At 43.6% G+C, this 24,590-nt stretch overlaps 1 protein-coding gene across 5 annotated transcripts in view; it reads right to left on the reverse strand.

Annotated features, from left to right (window-relative positions):
* Window positions 1-24,590, reverse strand: part of INTS4 (integrator complex subunit 4) — a 92,132-nt gene that overhangs the window by 44,161 nt on the left and 23,381 nt on the right. For all 5 annotated transcript variants that reach the window (XR_002098951.1, XM_019524785.1, XM_019524784.1 and 2 more), the window contains 13 exons: window positions 24,279-24,464; window positions 22,792-22,842; window positions 22,049-22,137; window positions 21,631-21,751; window positions 21,020-21,091; window positions 19,558-19,732; window positions 16,052-16,257; window positions 13,312-13,454; window positions 11,666-11,781; window positions 9,719-9,852; window positions 8,816-8,973; window positions 6,494-6,587; window positions 4,333-4,413 (listed from right to left, as the gene is read on the reverse strand). Coding sequence is in view for 4 of the 5 variants with exons in the window: in XM_019524785.1 (XP_019380330.1) it covers window positions 4,333-4,413; window positions 6,494-6,587; window positions 8,816-8,973; window positions 9,719-9,852; window positions 11,666-11,781; window positions 13,312-13,454; window positions 16,052-16,257; window positions 19,558-19,732; window positions 21,020-21,091; window positions 21,631-21,751; window positions 22,049-22,137; window positions 22,792-22,842; window positions 24,279-24,464 (1,626 nt within the window). In the remaining variant the exon portion in view is untranslated. The remainder of the gene's footprint in view (window positions 1-4,332; window positions 4,414-6,493; window positions 6,588-8,815; window positions 8,974-9,718; window positions 9,853-11,665; window positions 11,782-13,311; window positions 13,455-16,051; window positions 16,258-19,557; window positions 19,733-21,019; window positions 21,092-21,630; window positions 21,752-22,048; window positions 22,138-22,791; window positions 22,843-24,278; window positions 24,465-24,590) is intronic.

Genomic DNA, 24,590 nt, shown 5'->3' on the forward strand with positions numbered 1-24,590 from the left:
CCTTACAGTCATGAAATAATTCACAACCCATTTTAAGTGATAACTACACTATACAAGAGGGGTGCACTGATAAAGATTTTTTTGGCCAATACTGATGGCCAATTATTAACCAGCCGTATCAGCCAGTACCGATCCAATCCTGCTTGGCACAGGCACTGTCAGGCGGTGACACGTCCTGACTCCCCCTGGGCATCCAGAGGGGTTGGGGCAGCTCTGCATCTGGACTGCCTTTCTAGGCAGATCAGGCAGTCGCAGCTTCTTGCATCTGCCGCTGCTGCTGGCCCGAGCCCTGCGGCACTGGTGGGGACACACACTGCACAGCCCTGACCGTGCGCCTGCTCTGGGCTCACCTGCTCATGCTAAAACAGCAGCAGCGGCAGCTGCCAGCCAGAAACTGTTGCTCAGTGCAGGGGAAAAGTGTCCCTATCCCCCTCGCTGCTGCCCAGTACTCCCTGCTTCAGCCGCCCAACCAAGGCATTGGGCTGCCCTGTGGTTCTGCTACTGTCACTGCCACCTCTGGGCTGCCCATGGAGCAGTGATGACAATGCAGAGCAGATGCAGGGCAGCTCTGCACGGGCTCCAGGCAGCTGTACCAGTGAGCACTGGGCAGCAACAACGGGGAAAGGCCACATTTTCTGCCCAGCCAGCGCTGCTGCTGCCACAGTTTAGCGCAAGCAGGTGAGTCTGGAGCAGGTGCGGGGTCAGGGCTGGGCAGCAAAGGTCCCCACCAGTACTGCAGGGCTGGGGCCAGCAGCAACACCAGGTACAAGAAGCTGCTGCTGCTGTCTGGTCTGCTTAGAAAGGATGTAGCAGGCAGCAGGATGTACCACAGGTGGGCGGTGTGGAACAGGCACAGGGCATGCTGGGCTGGAGCTGAGCCTGGGTTCTGGCTGATCCACTCCTGCCGGGGTGAGTCTGGAGTGGACACAGGGTGGGACTCCGCACTGCTAGGGAGGCACTGCAGGGCGTGCAGGCACCAGGCTGTTGTAGGGCAGGGGCAGGTGCTAACCAGCTCAGGGGATGCACATATGGGCTCCCATGCACACCCCACCATACTCACAAACCCTCCCCTGCAAACCACACAACCACACCCTCCCTCACATCCCCCCACACCCTTCCCCACATGCACTGCCCACACACCCATGCACCTCTAGTGGGGGGTCCCACTCACTGCTATGCACCCACACCCCCCGCCCACACACACACTCCATTCCCACCCCCCACACATACCCCCAGCCACCCTCTGCCTCCACACACCCCACAAACCCCAAACCAACCCACACACCCATCCAAACATCCCCACAAACCCCCACACCCACCCACATCCACACATCTGCACAGCCCCCAACAAACCCCACACTTCCTCCCAGATCCCCTAAAATATACAAGAGTAAGTCTTCATTTTGAGCTATTATGTAATCACCCCTATATACACAACGCAAACACACACAAATCAGGGAAATAAATATTTTAAATAAAATTAAAATACATTATTGTGAACGTTTGATTTTTAGTATACAACTTGTTTTTTTTCCAGTTGCAAGATGGCAAACCTCCTTCCCAAACACTACTTCCAGGACAAGGGGAGAGACATCAGGTGGCAAAGGTCACAGATTAGGGAGTGGGACTTCTGCCAGCAAACATGGGCAGGGCACCTGTCAAGGGGCAGTGCTGCCCTTGCAGCCCTCGACAGCTCGCCAGAACCTGTTAAGCAGCCCTCCAGTCAAAATAATTGCCCACCCGTGCGATAACCGATATGCAACCTGGCAGCTTGGAGAGAAGCATCCAGCCAGCAAGCCTCAGTGTGGGGTGAGGGCAGGCTGCTAGCTGTGGGCTCAGGGCCAAGGGTTGTGCCGGTTTCTTCCTGGCAGTGGGGCTGGGCCAAGGCTGCGCTTGGGGCGGGCGGAGCCAGAGCTGGGAAAGGGGAGCTACGGGGTGGACTACAGCCACACAAAATTCCCCGTAGCCCTTCCTCCCAGCACTACCATTACCCACTCCGAGCACAGCCCCAGCCCAGCCCCACTGCCAGAAAGAGGCTGGCGTAGCCCCCAGGTCCAAGCCTGCAGCAGGCAGTCTGCCCTCGCCCTGCGCACAAATACTGGGGGGGCACATTTCCCCCCCTCATGCCTCCCCCTGGGTGCACACAGCGGCAAGAGCCACCCCCTGGACAAGCCACCCACAGCTCTGCCCTGTGCCCCACCCCACCCAGACAGCACCAGCCCCTGCCCTTGATCTACTCCCTCCCTCACCATGGGGGCCTCAATTGGTGCCTCGCCTTTCCCCAAACAGACTTATCGGCCAAACGCTACTTTCCAAACTGCTGGGCTGCATTCCTGGCCGCATGCACGCATGTGGCATTTATCGGTGACATTATTGGCCACATTGGCCATTAAAGCTGATTGCTGATAATGTCAATTTTCCTTTTATTGGTACAGATACGATACGGATTGATATGTCGGTGCACCTCTACCATATAACACACACATCTTTCTGGATTATTTCAAATATTCCATTTGTAATGCTACAATATATTACTCAGTAGACCAGTGATTCTAAACCAGCGTGCCATGGCTGTCTGGGGAGGAAGGAGGAACCGCAAGATCTCATTAAGGCTGCCTAGTTCCTGTATGGAGAGGTAAAAGCTCGCTTCCTCTGTCTGGCTTAGCAGCTTGATTCATCCCTTTCACGCTTCCCATGCTCCTGGAACCTGCAAGAGGAGCTTGGGGGTCACTGCTGGTACACAAGACCTCACGGGGTAAAGGTGGCCCCTGCTGCAACATTAGCAGCAGGGGCCACCTTTACCCCTCAGGTACAAACTGGAGGCTAGGAGGGGACACACAGTGGAAAGAGCATAGCATGGCAGGGTTAAGCCCCACCCCCACTACCCTCAACTAGATCAGTGGTTCATAACCTTTTTAGTCTCAAGACTCCCTCCACATCTCTTTTCTGAATTTAGACTAACTCAACGATTCTCAATGGGGCTGTTGCAAAATTCAGAAGAGTTATGGAGGGTTGCCTTGAGCCTAAAAAGTTTGACAGCCACTGAAATAGAGGAAGATAGGTTTAAGTAGATGAAAGAAGTACTTGAGTTAAAGGTAGCTAGCTCCTCTATAATCAGCATTTCACACTGAACTCAGGTACTGGGAAGTGACATGATAGGACAGGCTCCCTCTCATCCTATTGGCTGCTAAGCGATCTGTAGGTGCAATCAGACGAGATATCAACCTCCCTGAGGATGTGCTGCTGGGCAGAGCTCCCAAGAAAGATACTGCAATTAGAGAAAGATTCACAAGGCTGAAAGACGTTTGTTTCCTCCAGTCTCTGGGGGCAGCTGTCTACAACACAGAAGGCTCTGACAGACAGATAGCTACCTCTCGCTACATTTTAATTAACTGGAGACTGCGTGCATCAATACTTTTTCCCAGCAGGTCGACATACTCCTTGCTAGTCTAGGTTTGTTTGCAGTTTGTTAAATAGCTTGCTTTCTTGTCCACTTTTATTTAGGTTCTCCAGCTTGGGGGTTTTTTGCACATGGTCACCATTGTGACTGCAGCTGTAGCCTTTGTTGACTCACAGATGGCTCCTATCCACTAAACATGGGCACGAATCAAGGTTTGGTTTTGCATTCACAGTTTTCCTAAGTTCGATGTTCAGTTCAGTCTCAAACCTGAACAAAAAGACTTGTATACCTCAGGTCCAGCTCACAGACAACAACATATACTCCATGTCTAAAGCAGTCATGGATTCTAAATTTCTAGCTTTCACCACTGCTCCACTGTTATTTAAGGTGCTTTTAAAACTGGCTGTCAGTGTTTCAAATACAGACTGTCGCATATAAGGGGGCTGGAGCTGAGTTGATCTTGCAAGCTGACTCCCCAGAAGGCCAGCAGAATCCCTTATCAGACTCCTCAGATGACTATCAGCCTCCGATTCAACTAGAATTAAGTCAACCACCTAGCTATATCTTCTGACATTGACACAGAGAACTTCTAATTTTCAGCAATCAGTTTAGTTATATTGAAGAAATCATAATCCTAAAATCTTGGTTACGGTTAATTTCTCATAAAACTACCACTTGATTACCTGCTACTTACATAATTATTTTCTAAATCAGCATCCAGGCAACAAAGCATCTCTCCAATATTCCAGGAGTCAGGAGCAAGTAAAAAAAACTCTCATGTTTGGCTCATCTTTCACACGCAATTCACATGGCTTTTGGAATCCAAGATTACTGGCATTTTTCATCAACGTAGGAGTGTCATAGGCATAGGGCACAAAAGAAAAGGTCTCTACCCAGAGGACCTGACCTGGAAGCTATGGCTTCAGTCTCACCTGTCTTGCTGCTGCTGATGCCAATGCATTCTGCTTCAGGTACAGAGGAGCAGCCACGTTCCACAGTTTTTCCTGAAGGGCCTACAAAAAAAAAACCCAACCAAACCAAACCATGGACAATTCATAATTAGCTAATACACTCTACTGGGAATATGAAGTGCTCAACAGATTTAAGAACAAAGACTAGATAAGCTTGGTGTTCTTCCCATACAACCCCTCTGTGCTGGTCCAACAGCAGCACTGACTTCTTCCTCAAGAACGTGTCAGCATCATGCTGTGGTACCCTCAGGAATAAAAATATGGTGGGGGTCACAGAACTCCAGATTTTAGGCACTAAGAGCCAACCTCAAAAAATTCTCAGCTCCAGGTATCCCAGAACATTTTTGTCCACCCCCGCAAGAGGCCAAGGAGGTGATAAATAAGCACTAACAGCAACTTATTCATTACAGACAGCAAAAGTAAGAGGTAGCAAGGCTGATGTTCTGCCCAAACCCACTGCCTCCATCCCACCTCCAAACTCTTTTTCCTTTCCATATTGCTGAACAGGAATTCCCAGGAAACCAGGTTTCAGAACACGCAGAGTATACACACCACCTGAGTTAGCTCTCAAAATCCTGGTCCATCACCTCCAAAAAGAAGAGAACACCTACAGTTCTATGTCAGGAACCCTGTCAGCCCAGAGAGATTGGGAAGGTACGAGCCACTTCTATTTTGTGGGAGATAATACCCTTTCCTGACATAGTATTTTCCAGATGGAAGGGGTTGGCTTGACACACAGGGTTTTCACTTTGTAATCTATGTAGGAATATAAATGGATGGTGTTTCTGAACTGTTTATGGTTTTTATCCAAATTATTACGATTATTATTACAATGTTTTTCTTTGTGATCAAACTTCTCATTTAAGCACAGTTCCCTTGCCTGAGCCACCCAGTTCTTACAAACAAAGCAACAAGTCTTTGTCAGAAGCACAAGAAAGTATCCTCTTAGCCCCTGTGTACCTGTTCGCTCCAATTACTCTCTTCGTAAAGAAGAACGAGTCTCAAAATGACTCCCAAATCTTGATTTTCTGCATGGATAGCACAAGCTGCTTCTGCAAAAAGTTGCTGAGTCAGCAACTGACTAGTGTACTGACCTGTAACTGTGCTTATGTAGAATATCTTTGGAGTGAACATGAGTCAAGGACTTGCTAGCTTGGTATAAGAAATTCCAACTTGTAAATTCACTCTGAGCAAAGAAACTGATTTCCACCTAACTTTCATAGCAGCGCTGTATTTCAATAGGTAGTCATGCTAGTCTTCTGGGAAACTGTTTACAAATTATTCATGCTTTGCATTTATATAGGTCACCTTCAAAGCAAAAAAACCCTAATTTTCACATCATCCCTGGAAGTCTGGTAAACCTCCTTCCCATTCTGAAGAATGGAAAATGAAGCAAGAGTACAAATTCCCAAATGCAACAAGAACATGACCTGGTTATCAATAATGGCTCCTGATGAATCAGTTTACCTGCTGTCATTTAAAAAAAAAGATGGGACCACTTTTCAATAACCTAAGTGAAATTGGGCTTGCCTGAGTCTGAAGTATCCTTTCTGCAAAGGTGCTGAGGGTAATTTTCACCCACCACCAGTTCGACCAGTTTTAAAAGCAGTTCAGCAAAAGCACTTGCTGACAGCCATGAATAGGAAAATGTAAATTTCCTATTGAACAAAGCTTCTCAGTGATCTTATCTGCACTCACATGTCAGCCAGTATAGCTGTATTGTGCAAACCCCAGCACAGACACATTTTTACACTGCAGATCACAATGCAGACCACACATGCCAATGTAAACCAGATATATACATGAGGGAGTTATGAATGCAGCTGTACTGGTAGGTGAAATCAGTGTAGACAAGGTATAAAGATGATTTGCCAAAGCCACAGTGGGGAAGCAGTGTCAGAGCCGAGTTAAAAACTCCCCAGTCCCAGGCCAGTGCTTGGAGTACCACTGCATCTGAGATTACACCGTAAATCAGTTTTCCTGAAGCAGACCTTAGGAATTGTTTGATCCACTAACAGGGAGAAAATGTGAAATATGCAAGAGCTGCTTAGCAGGCCACTGTGAAATGCAACAGCTGGTTACAACAGGATTCTAGCTCTCAGAAATGCAGAGGAAGCCAAACCTTGATGAGAAGCAGCTGACACCGAAGGTAAGTTGCAGTGAAGTCTGCCACCCCTGCCAGTTCTGACTGCAGTTCTCCAAGCCTCTGGAGGTCACTGGACCAGAAACAAGAAAAAGCAAATATCACTTTCATGATGACGATGAAAATAAATCACCATAAATGCCAAATCTCAAAGCATTGCAAATCCTACAGCAGTGGTAATTCTGATGTTACCTACTCCTGTGCCTTGTCTCTGCCCAGCCCCACAAGCAGCAGTAGGAAAACACACAGTACAGATCAGCCTATACCTTGGGACCTGCTCACTTCTCTCCCCTTCCTGAAAGCTGACACGAGCACAGCAGGAGAGGCAGTTAGTCTGTCAGCCTGCATTACTCTGCAGCCCTATGGGAACTGTATAGTGTAGCAGCTTCAGATTTAACTCAAATGCTCCAGATTTTTTCAGAGCAGCAAACAGTCCATTTGTATTAATCAGCTGGGAAATCTCACTACTGGTACTGGCTAAAATAGATGATTTGGAACATGCTGGTCTCATGTAACCTGTTATATTTGAAATATAGCTGCATTTTTAAAATGTGGTTTACTTTGCAAGTCTGATGTACAGTCTACAAGATATGGTTACATAATGTAATACATAACAAGTAACTACACAAATATCAGTGGAGCAGTAAGCCATGTTGGCTCTCAGAATAAACTGGGCAATCTAAGAGAACATGCAAGGTTTTACTGCTCCAGATTTTGTGACATTTTAAACCAAATCTAGGTTTCTAGCCAGAAAACATCCATGTCTCCAGTTCTATAGAATTCCAAGGAATAAACAGAGCCCATCTCCTTGTCATTTGTTCTGCATTCTGCTTTGCAATGTATTATTTTCAACTTTATCTTTTAAATCAGCATTGTGGTTCCTTGCTTGACCCCTACAGTAGGCATCTTATAACAATAGGTTGCAGGGGCTTCATTTTAATTAAACATGCTGTTCATGAAATAGTTCCCAGCTTAAGGCAGTACTAAACATGCCATTTGTTTTGCCATTTGCTGTAAATTTGTAAAGCCTCTATAAGAATCCCAGTCTCTGCAGCCATGAAGGATCCTTCCCACACAAAGCAGCAGCTCCTTCCTTAGACGCTGCCACATAAATCCAACTTGGGGCACACAGAGCCATTCACGCCCACCCTTGCCATTTTAGAAGAAAGAACCACATACTCCTTGTGGACCATTCCCCATGTCCTGCTCAATGAGTGCTTATGTTCTGAGTGGAGGAGAGCTGCTTTCTAACTAACAGTCAGCCAGGAAACTCCTCCTTCTGTGCTTTGACAATTCAGTTAATGCTCATTTCTATAGCAACATTAATTAAGTCTCAACACCCCTACAAGGCAAGCAGAGTTCTGAGTCTGCAGATGGAAGAACTGAGGCAGAGGTTAAGCAACTGGCTAAAAAGCCTCTCTCTCACCCCACCCACATGGCCCATGCTCTAACCACCAGCAAAACTGCTGCAGTTAGAGCTGTGAGAACCAGGAAAACATGCCACTTCACTGGGCTGTACATGACTTCTCTACCTAATACTAATGGCAAGGGAGGAGGGAGTCTTCTACTACTTCTTCCCTTCCTTCCCCCTACCCAATAGTCAGGGCAGCAGTCTCTTGTACTCCCCCAGAAGACTTGTATTACAATCAAGTTGTTTTAATTTGTTCATGGGGGCTTGGGGGTGGTGGGGATTAATCAATCAGGAGATGAAATGGGAGAGGTGGCACAAAACCTCTAGTTCCAAGCTCTACTGCATCTTTATCTAAACTAAGGCAGGCCGTGGGGTACAACAACTTTGAAAGTCAAAGATCATCCCCAAAATAACTGTAATGGGGGGGAAAGGGCCAGACCATTCAACGACACTGATTGGTGGGAAGAAAGCCCACCAGAAGTGCTACTTCCTCCACCTCTCCGCCCCTTCTGGGCATTGATCTCTGGATTTTGTGGCAACTAAAACTGGACAAGCAGAGGTAGGGATGCAGACCTTAGGGTCAACCTCAAGGTTTCACACAAACAGAAGAAAACTCTGAAGACAACTGATCTGCATACACAGCATGGCCACTCTAAATACAAGATAGCTGCTTAGTTTCCATGCCAATAGTGGTAATGGGGTGGGAAACACCCATTACATTTTATATAACCTAAGTACTGTTCATCAAATTATTCTCTCCAGCAGAGAGCTCAGTCTAAGAGCCCTCAGAAACTGGGAAACTAAACAACAGTACTGGGAATCAAGGAGCTATTTCATAAAACCTGGGAACTAGTTTCCTTTTCCCTGTCACAAGAGCCAGTACACCTCACCGTATGGTGAATTCGAGCAGTTCCTGTGTGCCCTGTGGGTCCAAGTGCTGAAGATTGTAAACTCGCTCAAGACTCTGCTGCAAGAACTGCTGGGAAGGATCTTCATGCGGTGTAAGGCTCTGGGACACAGGGGAGGACACCAGCTTTCTATCTGGTAACTGAACAAAAGGAAACCAAAAAGTCTTAAGTCCAGATAACAGGATCTCAAAACGTGTGTCCAAAATTAAACAAGACAAGCCCGAAGTGAGAACTTCAACACTTTTTAAAGTTCAGAATAGCCTACAGTTTCATATCTTTGTTGCATAACACTAGTTCCCTCTTGCCAAAGGTCTCAAGTACAATACAATTAAAAACTTCAACACCTCTGAGAGACACATTGCTCTTTTACAGAGAGGAAGAGAGTAAGGCTAAGTGACACTGCCAAGATCACAAAGTAAAATTCACCCCTGCATGCAAAGCAGGTGTGCACAGGGGCCCACTTAAGGCCACCTGCTGTCTCAGGACATAATCAAACATGAATGCAATCAAAAATAGTTAATTGTGCACACCATCCACATGACCTGAATTCCACCAAGTCACAGACAGAGCCGTGAAGATCTCAGGAGTCCTGCCTCTCAGTCTCTTTTTCTAAGAACTAGTCAACACTGCTTGTCACAGGACAAAAAACCGTGACCATTCTCTCAGACACTATTACAAAACCCACACTGCAATTATTTAAACTTTTTTTGCTGCTCTTACAATACAAATGCAAATACTCGCCCACCTAAAGGAAATAAGTGGTTAAGGAAGGCCAGTATTCTTTAAAAAAAAAGTGAGGAATACCTCCACTAAATATTCACAGCAATCAAGAAAATGAGTGGTTATTCCCAACACCAAAGTGCAAATCAAGGTGACTAAACTTACTCTCAATGGAGGGACAAGATGGGAGAGACTGTCACGAAGATAGGCATAGTGCCTAAAGGTGTGATCTGAGAATAACGCTGGCATTGTTGGGCAAGTTTTAGCAGCATTAAAAATGAGGACAAGAACAGCAATATCTAATTAAATTGTTAAGGAGAAAGGAGGGAAAGAAAAAGGTGATTTTAGATTCTTCAGAGAATGGCAAATTAAACAAACACTGAACAACACTTCCTTGCCTGGAGAGTATTTATGAAGTTCTTTACAACAAGAATGCTGAGCAAAAATAATAATAATAATAATAATAATAATAATAATCATCATCATCATCATCATCAACAGTAGTAAATGTGTGATATAAAGGCACTAAATGTTTCAGTGTGGTCCACAGACTGGTGCATCATCATACTGGTGAAAGCAGAGAAGCAATGGAAGGGAGGAAAGCAAGGGTACATGCTATACACTGTGGTACATGGATACCATGACTGAACACTGACTGTAGAGTGACTCCACAGCCCAGAAGTCAGGACACTTATGTGAGAGCTGGGACACCTGGATTCCAGCACCATATCCAATGAAGATTAGAGATTCTTACCCAAAGTGGAACAGCTCTAAGGAAAGAGGCTGAGGGCATCCTGCCTCCAAACACCCTGGGGCCACAGGGGCTAGGGCAATCTTCTGGGAGCTGGAAGGAGGGAATCCCACTTGTTTCCTCCACAGCCTGCATGAATGCCCTAACCACAGGCTGGGTTTAAAAAAAGTTTCTCCAATACATTTACTGTTTGGTGAATCTACTCCCAGAACATCTTCATCTGAAACTCATTGACTAATTCAATGCAAATTTGCAAATGGTTTTGCTTGAAATCAAAGCCACATTTTGCAGAGAATGACTTCTTCACCAACAAAGCACATTACTGAACTTTACTATGGAGTTCCTGGCTCCCAGTTCTGTGTTAAGACCAACACCTTCTTCTGAAGCAGGAGTTGTACACACAATCACTTGGGGAGAACTTGTGAACCAACCTCCTCTGAACTGGAATAAGAAAAAAATATATATAACTGAAAGAATCTTTTTCCTCCAAGTTCTTCTAATCCTGGCTCAAAAGAAGTTTCAATTTATTGCATTTAACTGTCTGGTTAGGTATAAATTCTTCTCTGAACTCATTTCAGATTCCTTTCATTTCCCTTGGGAGATTCTGGTCGGCAGCCTGGGGACTTGTTGCAACATCTCAGAGAAGAAGAGAGAGAGAAATCTCTTCCAGTCCAACTTTTCTCTGCACACATTGTAAACAATATCATGTCTGCAATTAGACAAGTGAGGAGGATAACCAAAAAATAAAATTTGTATTTTATATTCCATTGTTAATGATGATGATTATGACAATGGTAACTAATTCTAGTGCTTTAGATGTTCAAATGCAAACAGTGACTAAGGATGTTAACCTGTAAACTTAAACTAGAACTTAAGGATTTGTTAAAGAAAACAGAGGCCCAAAGACCATGAATTACAGCACAAATGGACTTCAGCCACCTCTGAATGAAAGAAAGTAGCAAACCAGTGGAATCTACAACAGTGAAATAAGGGGAAGTTTTGGCAAAGGTCCTAAACACCCCCTCCTCAACAAAAGGGTTAAAAGAACCATCCACCTTAACATCAGCACTATGATGGTTTGACCTGATGAACTACAAATGTCATGGTACCCAGTTTATTCTTCTGAGGCATAACTGGCTAATTAGAAGCAGCTGGGATTTAAAAGGATGGTTGCAGGTAGCCTAGTTATTTGAAAACCTGATCCACCCTTGGATGAGTAATAAAACTAAATGGCATAATAAATTCTGAAAACAAGATTTGCCTGCTGTACGCTTTCAGGAGCGTAACAAAATTTGAGAATTAGACAAATAAGTACAGATTCAAAGCTAGCACAACCACTTGACAGCAACAAAAAAAGATACAGGCTGGGTCATCCATATCTGGCTCTGGCGTGTCAAAAAATGGGTGCGTACTCAGCAGCTCTGGGACCAGTGGAAGCACCAGAGTTGGATGTCTGCTTCCCAAGAACTTCAAGCATCTGAAAATGCACAGGCAAGAACACTTTTAAACAAGGGACCATTTAGCAAGACATACATTATTATGAGCTTTGTCTATGTTATTTACTTATACTGCAATAGCACCCAGAGGTACCAACTAGAACCAGGAATTACCCTACTCTGAAGAACAGTCTTAAATATTTCATTAATAGTTTATAAAGCCTAACAAACTGAAAGCATAACTTGAAAACACACAACCCAAAAATATAAGTAGAGGGATTAAAAAAAAAAAAGTCAAGCAACAGGCTGTAACCCTTTTGGGGCAAGAACCTGTCTTACTACATGTCCTTAAAACACCTGGCATATTTTGGGGCAATATATTATGGAAAAAGTCAAATCCTAAATACTAGCAAATAACCACCCCTCCCTTTTAATTATTATATATATTTTAATAATAATACAAGGTAAAAGCCTATTAGGAAAAAAGCAGTTAAAAGAAATACATCTAAGAATCCCCACATTTCCATTTCAATCCAAGAGCTTGATAAGCTTATGTCTCTTGCTTCTGTTTCTTGCTCATCTTACATGAAAGACAAAACCCAGATGTCCATTATAGTGCTCAACTAGAAAACCCCCCTGCATACAACAGGATAATGTACCCACAACCAATATATTTGTCAATTAGTATACGATGCAAAAAGGCAGAGGAGTATAACATTAATATTCAATGAATTCTTTAGTTACCACAAAAAAACCAAAACACTCGTACAACAAACCATAAAACACTTATATTTAAACTTATGAATAAAACTAAGCTACTCTGGAAACCTTGGGAATACTCTGAAGTGACTACTTATGATAAGGGAGAATCAGTGGAGTCATCCTTAGTGGGATTCAACTATATCAGGGGTAGGCAATTATTTGGGTGGGCAAGCCACTTAAGGAGTTCTGGTGACCTACTGAGAGCCACAACTCCTTCCCCTCCTCACCCCTGGCTACAACCAGTGTGGAAACCTGAACCTGCCCTCAACATTAGCACGCCCCCCACTTCTGCAGCTCGAATCCACCCGTTCGCAGCTGTAACACATCCCACCCCCTAAAGTCTAGACCTGGCAGCTGCCAGCCATGTCTACAGCTGCCCAAATGTGGCCGGCAGCTTCCGGGTCAGGGCTCCTGAGGGAGGAGGGTGCTGGGTATGCTATGGCTGTGGGCAGGTTCATGCTTTGGCATGGGTGGCAGCTGTGGCTGCAAAGCACCATGCAGCTGCTAGAGCCAGAGCCACCACCCCCCTGCAGGCCAGATCTGGCCTGTGGGCCATATTTTGCCCACCCCTGATCTACAGGCATGCTAGCAAATATAGCTAGTAGCTATATTCTAATTGAATGTCTACCTCAGGTATCAGTTAAACAATGTTTAGTACCATTTCAGTCCTCAGTTTTGACAAGGGGACAGGGAAATCACATCAGTAGTGGATGAACTTCATTTACATAAAACATCCAGGTATTAAAAAGAATATAGAAGCATCCTAAGAAAATAAACAAGTGAGAACTATGCAGAAAAGCAATACTTGCTTCCAAATGGACTCTCTGTCAGTAGGATACTTAGTTAGGTTTTTCAGTAGCTCCACAAGTGCAAGGTGGATGCCTTCTTTCGTAGAAACATTGGTGCAACAGAGTAGCTCGTGAAGTGCTTCCCGAATGTCTCGGGAGGAATCCTAAAAAACAAGACATGTGGGTGTGTGCATATTTTAAAGATGTTGTCTCTTTTTCTGTGGTTTATAGAATTAAGCCCATAGGTTCCCTGAATCCAACAGTTAAAGCAAAATACACAAATAGGTCAACCAGCTCAACAGCTGCAGCTTCTACTGCTTTTGAACTTAGCCAAGATATCTTATATCAATGCTTCATTTATGGAAATGAATGTGAATTTCTCCACCATTAACCCTCCCAAGCAGAGTGAGTACAGTTGTTGTTGGGTAGGAGTAGTAGTGCCCCCAAGCACAGTCTATGGCAGATATACAGAAGTTCTGGGAAACTACTGCATGGTTAAGATGATAATGGCTGAAAAACCACATTTTCCCTTTAGGAAGAAATGTTCCATTATTCACCATCTGAAAATCAATCCTGAGGGCCACTGAACAGGGAAAAGGCCTCCATTCAGTTCAGTGAAAGATGCTGCTCGCCTTTAGTGGGTTTGCAAACATGCCCCCAAGACATAATGCAGCCTGCAGAATGTTTATTAGTGGTGATAACATACAGACAAGAAGGATGCCAGGTTCAGCTGGTGGGACTGGGAGTTCAGATTATATATAAAAAAAATTTTACACCCCTCCCCCCCGAATAATGCAGTCCAATCACACAATACATTGGAACTGCAAAATGCTGCATTGTTACACCGACCTTTTAGGATGAAATGACACTTCAAGGGGCACTTGGCTGCCAAGAAGTGCCATGTTAACATGCACCGTAGCACCACGGTCTCCCAGCACTGTTCTTAGAAATGTTAGACATGATGCTGTGGCTGAATTCCAGCTTGGATAATTACATTCTATCTGCCTAAAAACACCTTGCAGTTGCAAATCAACATCCCTCGTCTGCCAGTGCTTGGGGCGTGTTGCTCTGCACCACTGTATTTTCATGGTTTACTCCCGAGCCGACTGGATTGGTTTTACTCATGATCTGCTGAGCACAGACAGCCTAGTCAGCACTCTCTCAAACAAAGGAGCAGTGAGGCCTTGCTGTCAAGGAACACAGTCTAAGCAAACAAATCAATGTTCAGAAGCAGTGCAAGGAATGATCAAGGAGGCATGACAGTGATGTTCAGTATTTTTTTTATTTGAGGGTTGGTAAATAAATGGCCACTGTTGAGTGGACTAAACTTCAAAAAGAAACTGTGTTCCATCTAAAGACAGGCTTCAAAGAGATCACAGTGAAAACATCAAACTCCGGGACAGGCACAGGAATCGTAAGAAATACAGCACAGTGACAAAAGTGCAGATGGCCATGAAGGGTTGGATAGCTGCAGGGCTTGGGAGGAGCTAAAACAGAGGGGAATAAGAGACCACAGAAGTGGCAGAACTGAGCAGAAACAAGGAAGTGAAGAAGAGTCCGGGTTTGGTAAAGCACGCAAACAGCAGACAATAGAGCGATCCAAGGAGGAGACAGAGGTAGCAGCAGCAGATGACAAAGCAACAGAATTTGAAGGAAGCAGCAATAGGAACGAACAGCTCCAAACCTATCCCCCTCAGTGCAGTTTTAACTGTCTGTCTAAGTAAAAGTGATTTTTAAAACCACTTATGTTGGAGCCCAAATATGACTTAGCTGCCAAGTTGGGAAGTGTTAGCTAAAGCAGTCTGAGACCTTTCAGGATGAGAGAAGCTATACGGAGACTGTCTGTACATACCTTAGGAACACTGGTTGCCAATCTGGGAGATTAGGGGGTTTTGGTGTGTGTGGAGAGGAAAATCGGGTGGGGGCTCTTCTCCCCACCCCCAGGACCAGGGGCTATTTTTAGCCCCCCAACCCCTCCATGCCCACACAAACACCAACCCCTACTGCAGCAGACCAACCCCTATCCCTCTATCCCCAACCCCAACTTACTTACTTGGCTCCCGGCATTGGCAAACACCAGCAATGCACCAGGAGCAGCTTATGGGATGAGGAGTTTGGCAGGCTTAGGGGTTGTGGAGGAGCTGTTTGGTTCATGGGGAGGGGGAGTAATAGAAAAAGCAAAGCCCTGGGGCTATGGCCAGCAGCTGAGCTCTCTCAGCCCTGAGGCAATGCTGGGATCTGTACAGAAGTTCAGTTAAAATCAGTCTTGCCAGACCCAAATCTAAGTCAGACTACCTCTGAGGTCAACTTAAATTGGGTCAGCCATTTTTAGACCAATCTAGCTGTCCTGAATTTCTCTACATTTCACACTTAGATCCACCTAACTAGGGCTCTAAGTGCAAGGTCCACACCTGAGCAAACAAAGTTAGATGGGGTAGCCATTATTAAACACGATCCAACTTCCCCATAAACCTCCTTGAAGGTCTGTATATACCCCTAATGGTAGCTAAAATATGAAGAATTAGAATAAGAGAAAAAAAGATACAGGCCTAAGTTTTTCAGAAAGACTAATTATTTTAAGTGCCTCAATATAGGAATGCTCAGCTTGAAATACCTTGAAGGGGTACCCAAAATCTCTAGCCACACTTGAAAATTTCAGCTGTGTTCTATGTAGTCTAAAATTTGATTTTACACAGAAAACGTAATAGCTCTAATACTCCTACAATGTACATAGAAAACCCCTCCCAAACAGAGTGCTTACTTCCAAGACAGCCAGCACAGTATCAAGCTGGTCTTCTCGCAGCGTGATGTTGTTGGAGATCTTTCTCATGGTATGTATTGACTGCAATCTCACCTCTTCAATCTCGTCATTAAACATGTCTACTAGAAAATCAAGACATTTCTCTGCAAAAGATGGTGAAGACTGAGCCAGCATACAGAGAGCCTCGACTGCAGAAATCCGAACCTCTGAAAAGAGAAGAAAATGTTATATTGTTCACTTTTTTAACACTGGTCAAAAAAGCCATGCCACCTAATGGCCAAACTAAGCAAAACTCAGGCCTATGATAGAAGATTGCTAAGGAAAACCCAGAGATAATTCAGCAGGTAGAATTCATCCTTGCCAAGCTAGTACTGAATGAATGCCTCTAACCTGGAAGGTATCATCTTCAGCATAATGCATGCTAGTATTTACAAGTGCTGCTAGGGGTACTGTCAGGCACAACACCAAGCCCTTACCTGATGATGATGAGAGATCTTGAGGCATACCATAGTTATTTGCAGGCCACATGCATTTCCCCTCCACCTCCCAGAATTAGCCAGTCAAAATTGGGATGCATGACGAGCCAGAAAACTGATTTCTGTGGTGGACTGGTGGTAGGGAGCTGTGCTCAGCATGGCACTCGGCAGACTCCCAGTCTCAGCATTGCTCTCCTTCCACCTGCTGCAGGGCCAACTCATCTATAGGTTTAACCCTCTGACAACCACTGCTGAATTGTCAGCAGCTGTGTTAAGGAAGCAGCAAGGGGAAGGGCGGGGGGTGACTGACAATGGAACTCCATCCCTGCTACATGTGCCCAAAAGATCCAGTCTTGGCTGAGCCAATGCTGTGACAGGGAAGCCTCTACAGAAATCTTTTCCTACATTCTACCTTCCCAAAATAAGGAGCGTGTTTTATGTGGGGCAGTGGGGAGAGGGGCTGTGGTATATGAATTAATGCAGCATTTTGCAGGACTAGATTTCTAACCCCAGTATCCTGGTCCAACACATTAAGAGCATGGCATTCTACCACCATATATATGACTTGCCCTTTCAATTGGCTGAAGTATTCCTCACTTCCTTCCTCAGCTTGTTGTGTAGTACTCTACATAGTACTGAACAGTAGCATTCATCCAAAAAAGGATTTCACTTCAACACAGTCAAAGCAAAAAGCTAGCTCGTTTAGTGCTTAGAGCCTTTTCCCTTCTACTGAGAAATCCCCATGTGCATGATTAACATCCATGTTATAAGAATGAAGGTGGGGGGGTATATTAGAGACTACATGGTTCAGAACCATAAGCTTTCATAGGCAACAGCCTACTTTTAAAATCTGCTATCTGACAGCGCTTGCTGATGTCTCAGAGCAAATTCTGTATGTTGGCATCTGACAAAGTAAGTTGTTGCCTGCAAAAGCTCATACTTCTCTAAACCTGTTTGTCTCTAAGATGCCACTCTACCCTACCTTCTGCTTGACTTCAGACTAACAGGGCTAACCATCCCTATGCTACTGGACCAGTAGAGATCAAATACTTAGAATTTATTCATAATATACAAATATTGTGTGCATCTGAAGAACCTCCAAACACAGTAAATTTAAGTGACGATAAAAGATTATTTCCCTCCAGTTTCTGTGACACGTGCATCAGAGCAGAAACATAAGAGAGCCTAATCTGAAATTTCGCAATTTATTGTTTAATGAAATTTCTGTTTTTCATCCAAACAAGCTCAATTTGGGAACAATTAATTAGGTTTGGAAATAGAGCAGGTTAGGCTGTATGATGAATTTGTTTTATTCTGATGCCTCTGATTAAGTAGAAAGATGCAACAGAAGAAGATTTCCCCCTATCCACCAACCTCCTCAGCAGTGTTAAGGCACCAGAGATGAATAATTTCACTGACTGCTCTGACAAGCTGGTAGACTAGGAGATGGCTTCAAAAACTGAACATGAAAAGCAAGGAAGCCTACAGTGTTGTGCATACAGTGGGACTGGGAGTAGTGGTCAGAGGTGTGATCACATTATTGAATGGATGCGAGTGCATTCCAAGTCAGACAATTTTACTGACAAAAGTTCTACCGTTTCGTCACCGTGGTGCCAACATTTATGGGGCAGCAGGCTCCACACGGTGGTTTATAAATCCAACACAGCTGTTCCAAGAGAAAGAAAATCTGTTATTGTTAAGCTAGAAAGAACCAAGGCTTTTTGTCAGATCCCAGGATGAGCATGGAAGTGAGAATACCATAAAATATTAGCTGTAATCTAGACAAACCTATTATAGAAGTTGTGGGGTAACAAGACAATCCCTAGACTACAATTTTTACACGGCCACTTTTTTCAAGTATACCCCTCTTCTACCTAATTTAACACCTGCAAAATAAACTGAAAAGCAGCATTCAACAATCACAGCTCAAAAATCTTCAAAATACTTCCCAGATGTTAACCTTTCACATATATCACAGGACTACTGAGAAGTGAGAATTATCTCCAATTTACAGACAGGGAAGCTGGGACAGGTAAAGCAGCCTACTTGAGGCCATCAACAAAGTCTATACGACAGCCAAATCAAAAAAACGTGGATATCCTTCTTCCCAATACTGCAAGGTGGCAGGAGTGGGTGGGGTGGGGTGGCAGGATGCAGGGTCAAGGTGGTCTGGAAATACTGCTGAAGAGCAGGGGTGTCAGACACATAGCCCATGGGCTAGATCGAGCCCACAGAGCCATGTCATCCATCACACAGCCTTGATAGCGGGGTAGGGGGAACCTTCCTGTGGTACAGCCAAGTGCCTGGGAGAGACCTGTGGCACCGGAGTCCCAGCAGCACCACAGGAAAAAACCTGGCACCATGACTTGATCTGCAGCAGCAGCCAAGCACCTGGAACACCAGACTTCTTCCCTAGTCCAGGACCAGCAGGAGCTGGCATGGGGGGATGGGGAGATCCATGGGCATGATTCAGCTCATGGGGCCAGACAAGTTTGACACCCCTGCTCTACAGGATGTATCGATTTCTAGCAAGACTAACAAATGGTTCCAGTTTAGGACGTAATCCAATTATTTACGTGAACTGGAAAACTCCAAATGGGGGTTTTCAACAGTGGAAGCAGCCTCTCTTTTTAAAGGGGTATACCTGGTAGCCGTGTTGGTCTGAGACAAAAAGACATATAAAAAACTAGAACTCTTGGTTCCAAAATACCTTTTATCTCTTTTTAAAGACACTTAACTAAGAATTAGCTGATTCTTAGAAACTACTCATCTCTGGGTACATTCTTGAGTGTTTGACTTGTATCAATACTTATATTACATTACATCAGCTTGGCAAAAGCATGAACAACAGCAAAACGAGGAAGAAAAGCTGCCCACATATTGGGGCCACTGTAATTGCAATGGGAAGAGTTTTGCAATAAGGTATTTCACTATGGAAAATAAAACAGTTTGGGGTAAATGGAATTTTGAAAGGCTACAATACCCCATACATCCTGGACCTTAAATGCAAGTTCTCACTTCTTTACCTACCATACATCTCATCTTCCAGGCCGTGGACAAAGGCCCCACAAGCTCCCGACTCAATCAGGTTCACAGCACCTGTGTCTATTTCTTCTTTGGGGGCATCATCTCCCCATTTTCTGCCACTTGAAAACTCCCCAGAACTGTAGAGTTCTTTGGCTCGTTCATGTGCAGTTCGCTTCCTCTGAACAAACAAATTTTACCGTTGCAAACAAGATTTAAAAAAAAATGAATGACTGATATACTGAATAGTCTGTCCTAATTCCACAAGAAGGTGTAAGTAGCAGTTTCAACATTGATAATAAAGAGAGAGGCATCATTACCAAAACTGAAAATTACCATCTCCATATTTGAAAATTAGTAATCACAACAACAGTTTGCTGGGAAAGGGCAAATAGTTTAATTTACACATTGTTAAATGTCACTTTGCTATTACACCTGTTAAGCTGTGGTTAAATCCTAATACTGATGCTACTATTTTTGTCCATCTTACATGATTTATGACAACCTATTGATTAAAATGTGTCAGTCAGCATCATTTGAAGTGTATGTGTGTGTGTGTGCGCACACACATAATCTTAGAGCACCTTCCATACAAGGTTCCAAAGCACTTTACAAAGATTAGTGAATTTGGAATGATCACCATTTTATATGGAAAAACTGAACCAAATGAAGGGTTTCTCTCAAGACATTAAGTGAATCAATCATAGCCAGTAATAAAATCCCAAAGTCTCCCAATTCTCAGCCACTTGCTTTATCTGCTATCACTTGAAATGACCAGCAAGATCCTGCGTTTTCCCACCCATTACGCTCTGCCATCTGGCACACAAGGGCTAGGAATGGGTTAGGAAATTTGGTAACCCATTTCCCCCACTACTGAATTTCCATGAAAAGCCCCAGGCCCTCTGCACGCTAGATCCGGCACCCAAACCGAGCGCACAGGGCCAGGTGGGGGCAGGGCTGGGCCCGAGGACCCAATCCCAGCATGTGGGGAGTGGAAGGGGCCACTGCCAGTGCTCTAGAACCCAATCTCGGAGCATGGGATGGGGAAGAGTACAGTGCCAGGACCCGTGGCCAGTCCAGCCTCCAGATGGCCTGATCACGCCCACAGGGCCAAAAGGTTGGGCAATAATAGTATAGCTTGTTCCAAAAACTAGAACTTCATCTTCTTGTTGTAAATGAAAAGCCATACAACTACAGGGCTGTTAGATGTGCTTCCTAATGTTCCCCTCACCACCAAAATCTAAAATAGCCTAAAGCAGTTTATTACAAGAACACAACAACTAATGAAACCTAAACTGGAAAATGTTTCACTGACTTTAATCTAACAGAAAACCTGTCATCATCAATTAATTCTCACTTGCCCCGAGGTGTGAACTGGATAAACAAATCAGCTTGACATTAGCATACCTGTTGTACAACTGCAATACACTATGCATAGTACAAGATAATGAAGACAATGTTCACGTACCCTCAGATCAGACATCAGCTTCTTGTCAAGCGTCTGTTCTAAGAAATGGGAACTCACTTGCTGCATAGATCCCTAGAAAAAAATCCCAAGAATGACAAAGAAACACAATTTTTCGATTTTAACACACCAGAATCTGTTAACTAGCTCTCCCAGCATAGATAGGCCCAATTTCCATGTATTAAGGATAATATGTAAGTACTCATCTCCACAGTATTTAGGAGAGTAAGAGTTTGAGTATCTGCTTATAAGTTAATTTTGCCCAGTCTATTCTCTCCAAAATCTGTATCACTTGAGGATCACAAGTCTGGGCTTTAAGTGGTAGGATGAGAGAGTTGGGAAAAGAGTATCTGTTTGTGTTGGGGAACCCATACTTCACAGGAAGGACAACTATAGAGCCCAGCCTGGAATCCAGTTTCTAATGTTCTGAACATAAGTAATCCCCACCCCCACTTTCACCTTGAAAGTGCCTTCAAGTTGTGGCAAAAATGAATTGGTCTAAACACTGGACTATGCACTACCAACCAGCAACAAAACCCAATGTTCTCCTCATACCTCCTAAATCAAACAAACATTATGACCCTCTATGAAGATAAGAGAAAAATTAAACTTACCAACAGTTTAGCAGCTTGCACTCTAACAACCCATGAGCCATCGCTGACCATGTGACAAATTTTTCCAAATGCATCATCCACTAGGCGGATTTCTTCATTGGAAGATGGAATCGGGACAATGCTGATCAAGACAATAGCACATCATGTAAACTATATTGCTGAGCTTTTGTATAAAATGTTATTCATAGTAAAAGCCATCAAAACAAAGAATAATGCTATACATCTATTGCTGTAACACAATGATTATAAGGAAGAGTCCCAAAGTTTTCTAGTCTAATCTCTCTGCCCCTTTTTGATTTAAGCAAGTATACAGGCATTTAATATCCAACAATCTTTTAAAGAGCAACTCTGTTTGACACAGAAAACTCAAAGAATGATACCTCCTTCACTTTTCTCTTAACTTTCATATGGTTCATACCTTTCTGGATACAGCTGACTGAGGACCCATACCAAGTGAACTGCGGCACTGCGCACTTGTTCATAATCATCTGAGAGCAGTTTGCAAGCCTGCAATTAAAGTTTCCAAATCAAATACGCCTTAAAATCCTCCACCAAGTTCATTAAAGTTCTCATGAATCTCTTATAAAGGCTGTTTTATCAGCTAGGTAAGGTTAAAGGTCAAAATACATTTGGTCTCCCCATCGAGTCCCAACCAGAATGTTGTCCTTTCCACTAATTCTACGTAATATCTATAGGCTCAGTTCGGTCTAACTCAGGAGAGCCTTTGGACTAACTGAATTAAAAGAGAAGTGCAAAGAATGTTTGATAGCATCTATCCTCACTACAAGGATCTATCATTCAGGTTATTCTCACTTTCATAGGTCTTGATCCTGCAACCTTACCCATGCAAGTGAACCCATATCACATCTGAACTTCCAAAGGATTCTATATATGCACACTGCAGGCTATAATTAAATGCTTTACCCCAACTCTCTCTGCCCTCCAGTAGAAATATACATCTGAGCACTAACAAGATTTGAAAAAGACTTGCATTTTCAAACCTAGGTTACTAAAAACAATGATGTATGGAACTTGATTATAACCTCAGAAAGCAAATACCTCTCTGTTCATGGACTCTGAACATACTACTTCCCCTCCCCAGACTCTTGGATTGCACAGAAACCAAAAATAAATGCTCTAATATTAAACATAAAGCACTACCTGGCTGTAAATAGTCTGCTGCAATTTTAATCCTCTTTCATGCAGCTGCAGCTAGAGAAAAAAAAACACCCAATATTAAGATCAGAAATGTTAAGCAAAACATTCCATGTTCCTTGCTACTCTCCTGCCATTTGATTGTCTTTAGCTACTTACTCTCATTGATTCCCTCTATATTTAACCAGGAACTCTACTGAGTTATTAACCATCTCATTTTATATTATATAAGCAAGGCAATTTCTCCCTGCAAAATTGTAACCCCAGGTCTGAAATACCATATTTCTTTGAATACGACTCTCCTGAATTTATGACATACCAAAATTTCCTGAGTCTCAATTTAACAAAGCAAAATGAAACAAAAACAAAACATTATAGAATCACAGAATCCATGCTCCTATTTCTATCAAATAAAGGCACATTTACGAGAATATAACATCTATGATGCTTAAGACAGTGTTAACTTTTTTAAAATTCTAACTTAAGCAGCATTTCATTATAAAAACTGCTTCATATATTCAAAAGACTCCAGTAAATCAGACGGGACTTCCACACTTCCGTTCATTCCTTTTTAAAGGAAATATGTATTTGGTAAAGTGTTATCAGCCGTCCCTAGAAATAAAATGCATTTAACTTTTCTAAACTGGCTTTTACATATGATGAACTTCCAATGAGATTATTCTAAAGAAAAACGATCAACACAGTAGCAAGAAAATGCAGTCAAAATTGTCAGGAGTGGGTAAGTAATTTTGAGTGCCTCTAAAAACTGTTACGAAGTTTTAAAGAACAGACTATATAAAACACTTGTCTCAGATGGTTTAGGTAAGAATGATCCTACCTTGAGCAGTGGGTTGGACTAGATCGAGGTGGCCAACCTATGGCATGTGCGCCACAAGTGGTACTGGTAGTCTGTGTGTGTGGCATATGGCAGACCAGGGGAGAGGCAACAGTGGGAGACAGGGCAGGGAGCAGAAAGCAGAGCAGCAAATCAGGAAGGATGCACAGGGCAGGGGGGGAAAAGCACCGCAATCAGGGAAGGAAAAGTGATGGGAACATCACTCAAAGAACGTCTTGAGATAATTTGTGGCACACCTGCCAAAAAGATCACCTCCATTAGATTCAAACTCCTGAGGTCCCTTTCAGCCTCACTTTTCTATCATTCTATGCATCTAGCATAACTGAGGCAAAGAAAGATTTCATGCCAATCTAAAACGCGAGTGCTATGGTTACTGATACAAAAAACTGCAGCCACAACAGTGAAAATGTTATGATACTCTTTTAAAAAAATAAAATATTGTGTAAGACCCTGGCGCGCTCTCCCACTTATTCAAGATCCATTTTATTGTTACTTGAGCAATGTTAATTTCCACACTAATCAAAATAATTTACCACATCACCTCCCTGTCTGAATTCCTCTGGATGCATTTACCGTCTTGTACAAGTCCTCTTATAACCGGCCACCCAATTTACTCCAATGCACCAAGAGCATTTACCATAGCTTTTATAGCTGCAGTCCTAACACGTGGGTCCTGGTCACTGAAGTGGTCCCCAATTATCTTCTGGACATCCTTAGTAGCTTGGCTTTCTGCTTCTTTTGTAACACCTTTTTCCACAGATCCAAGATAGCCTATTAGCTGGAGGCACTTGTTTCGTACACCATGGGAAGCGTCTGTCAGATGCTATATAAATAGGAGAACACAAGATATAACTGGGAGCTTTTATCTTGGCCGTTTCTTCCCTCAAGCAAAGAGACACTGGACAGAGATTAAGTCTCCTAATAGTTTTAAGTTAAAATAGTGGTTTGA

This window comes from Gavialis gangeticus, unplaced genomic scaffold, assembly GCF_001723915.1.
Source record: "Gavialis gangeticus isolate Ggan-Ray unplaced genomic scaffold, GavGan_comp1, whole genome shotgun sequence".
Lineage (NCBI taxonomy): Eukaryota > Metazoa > Chordata > Crocodylia > Gavialidae > Gavialis > Gavialis gangeticus.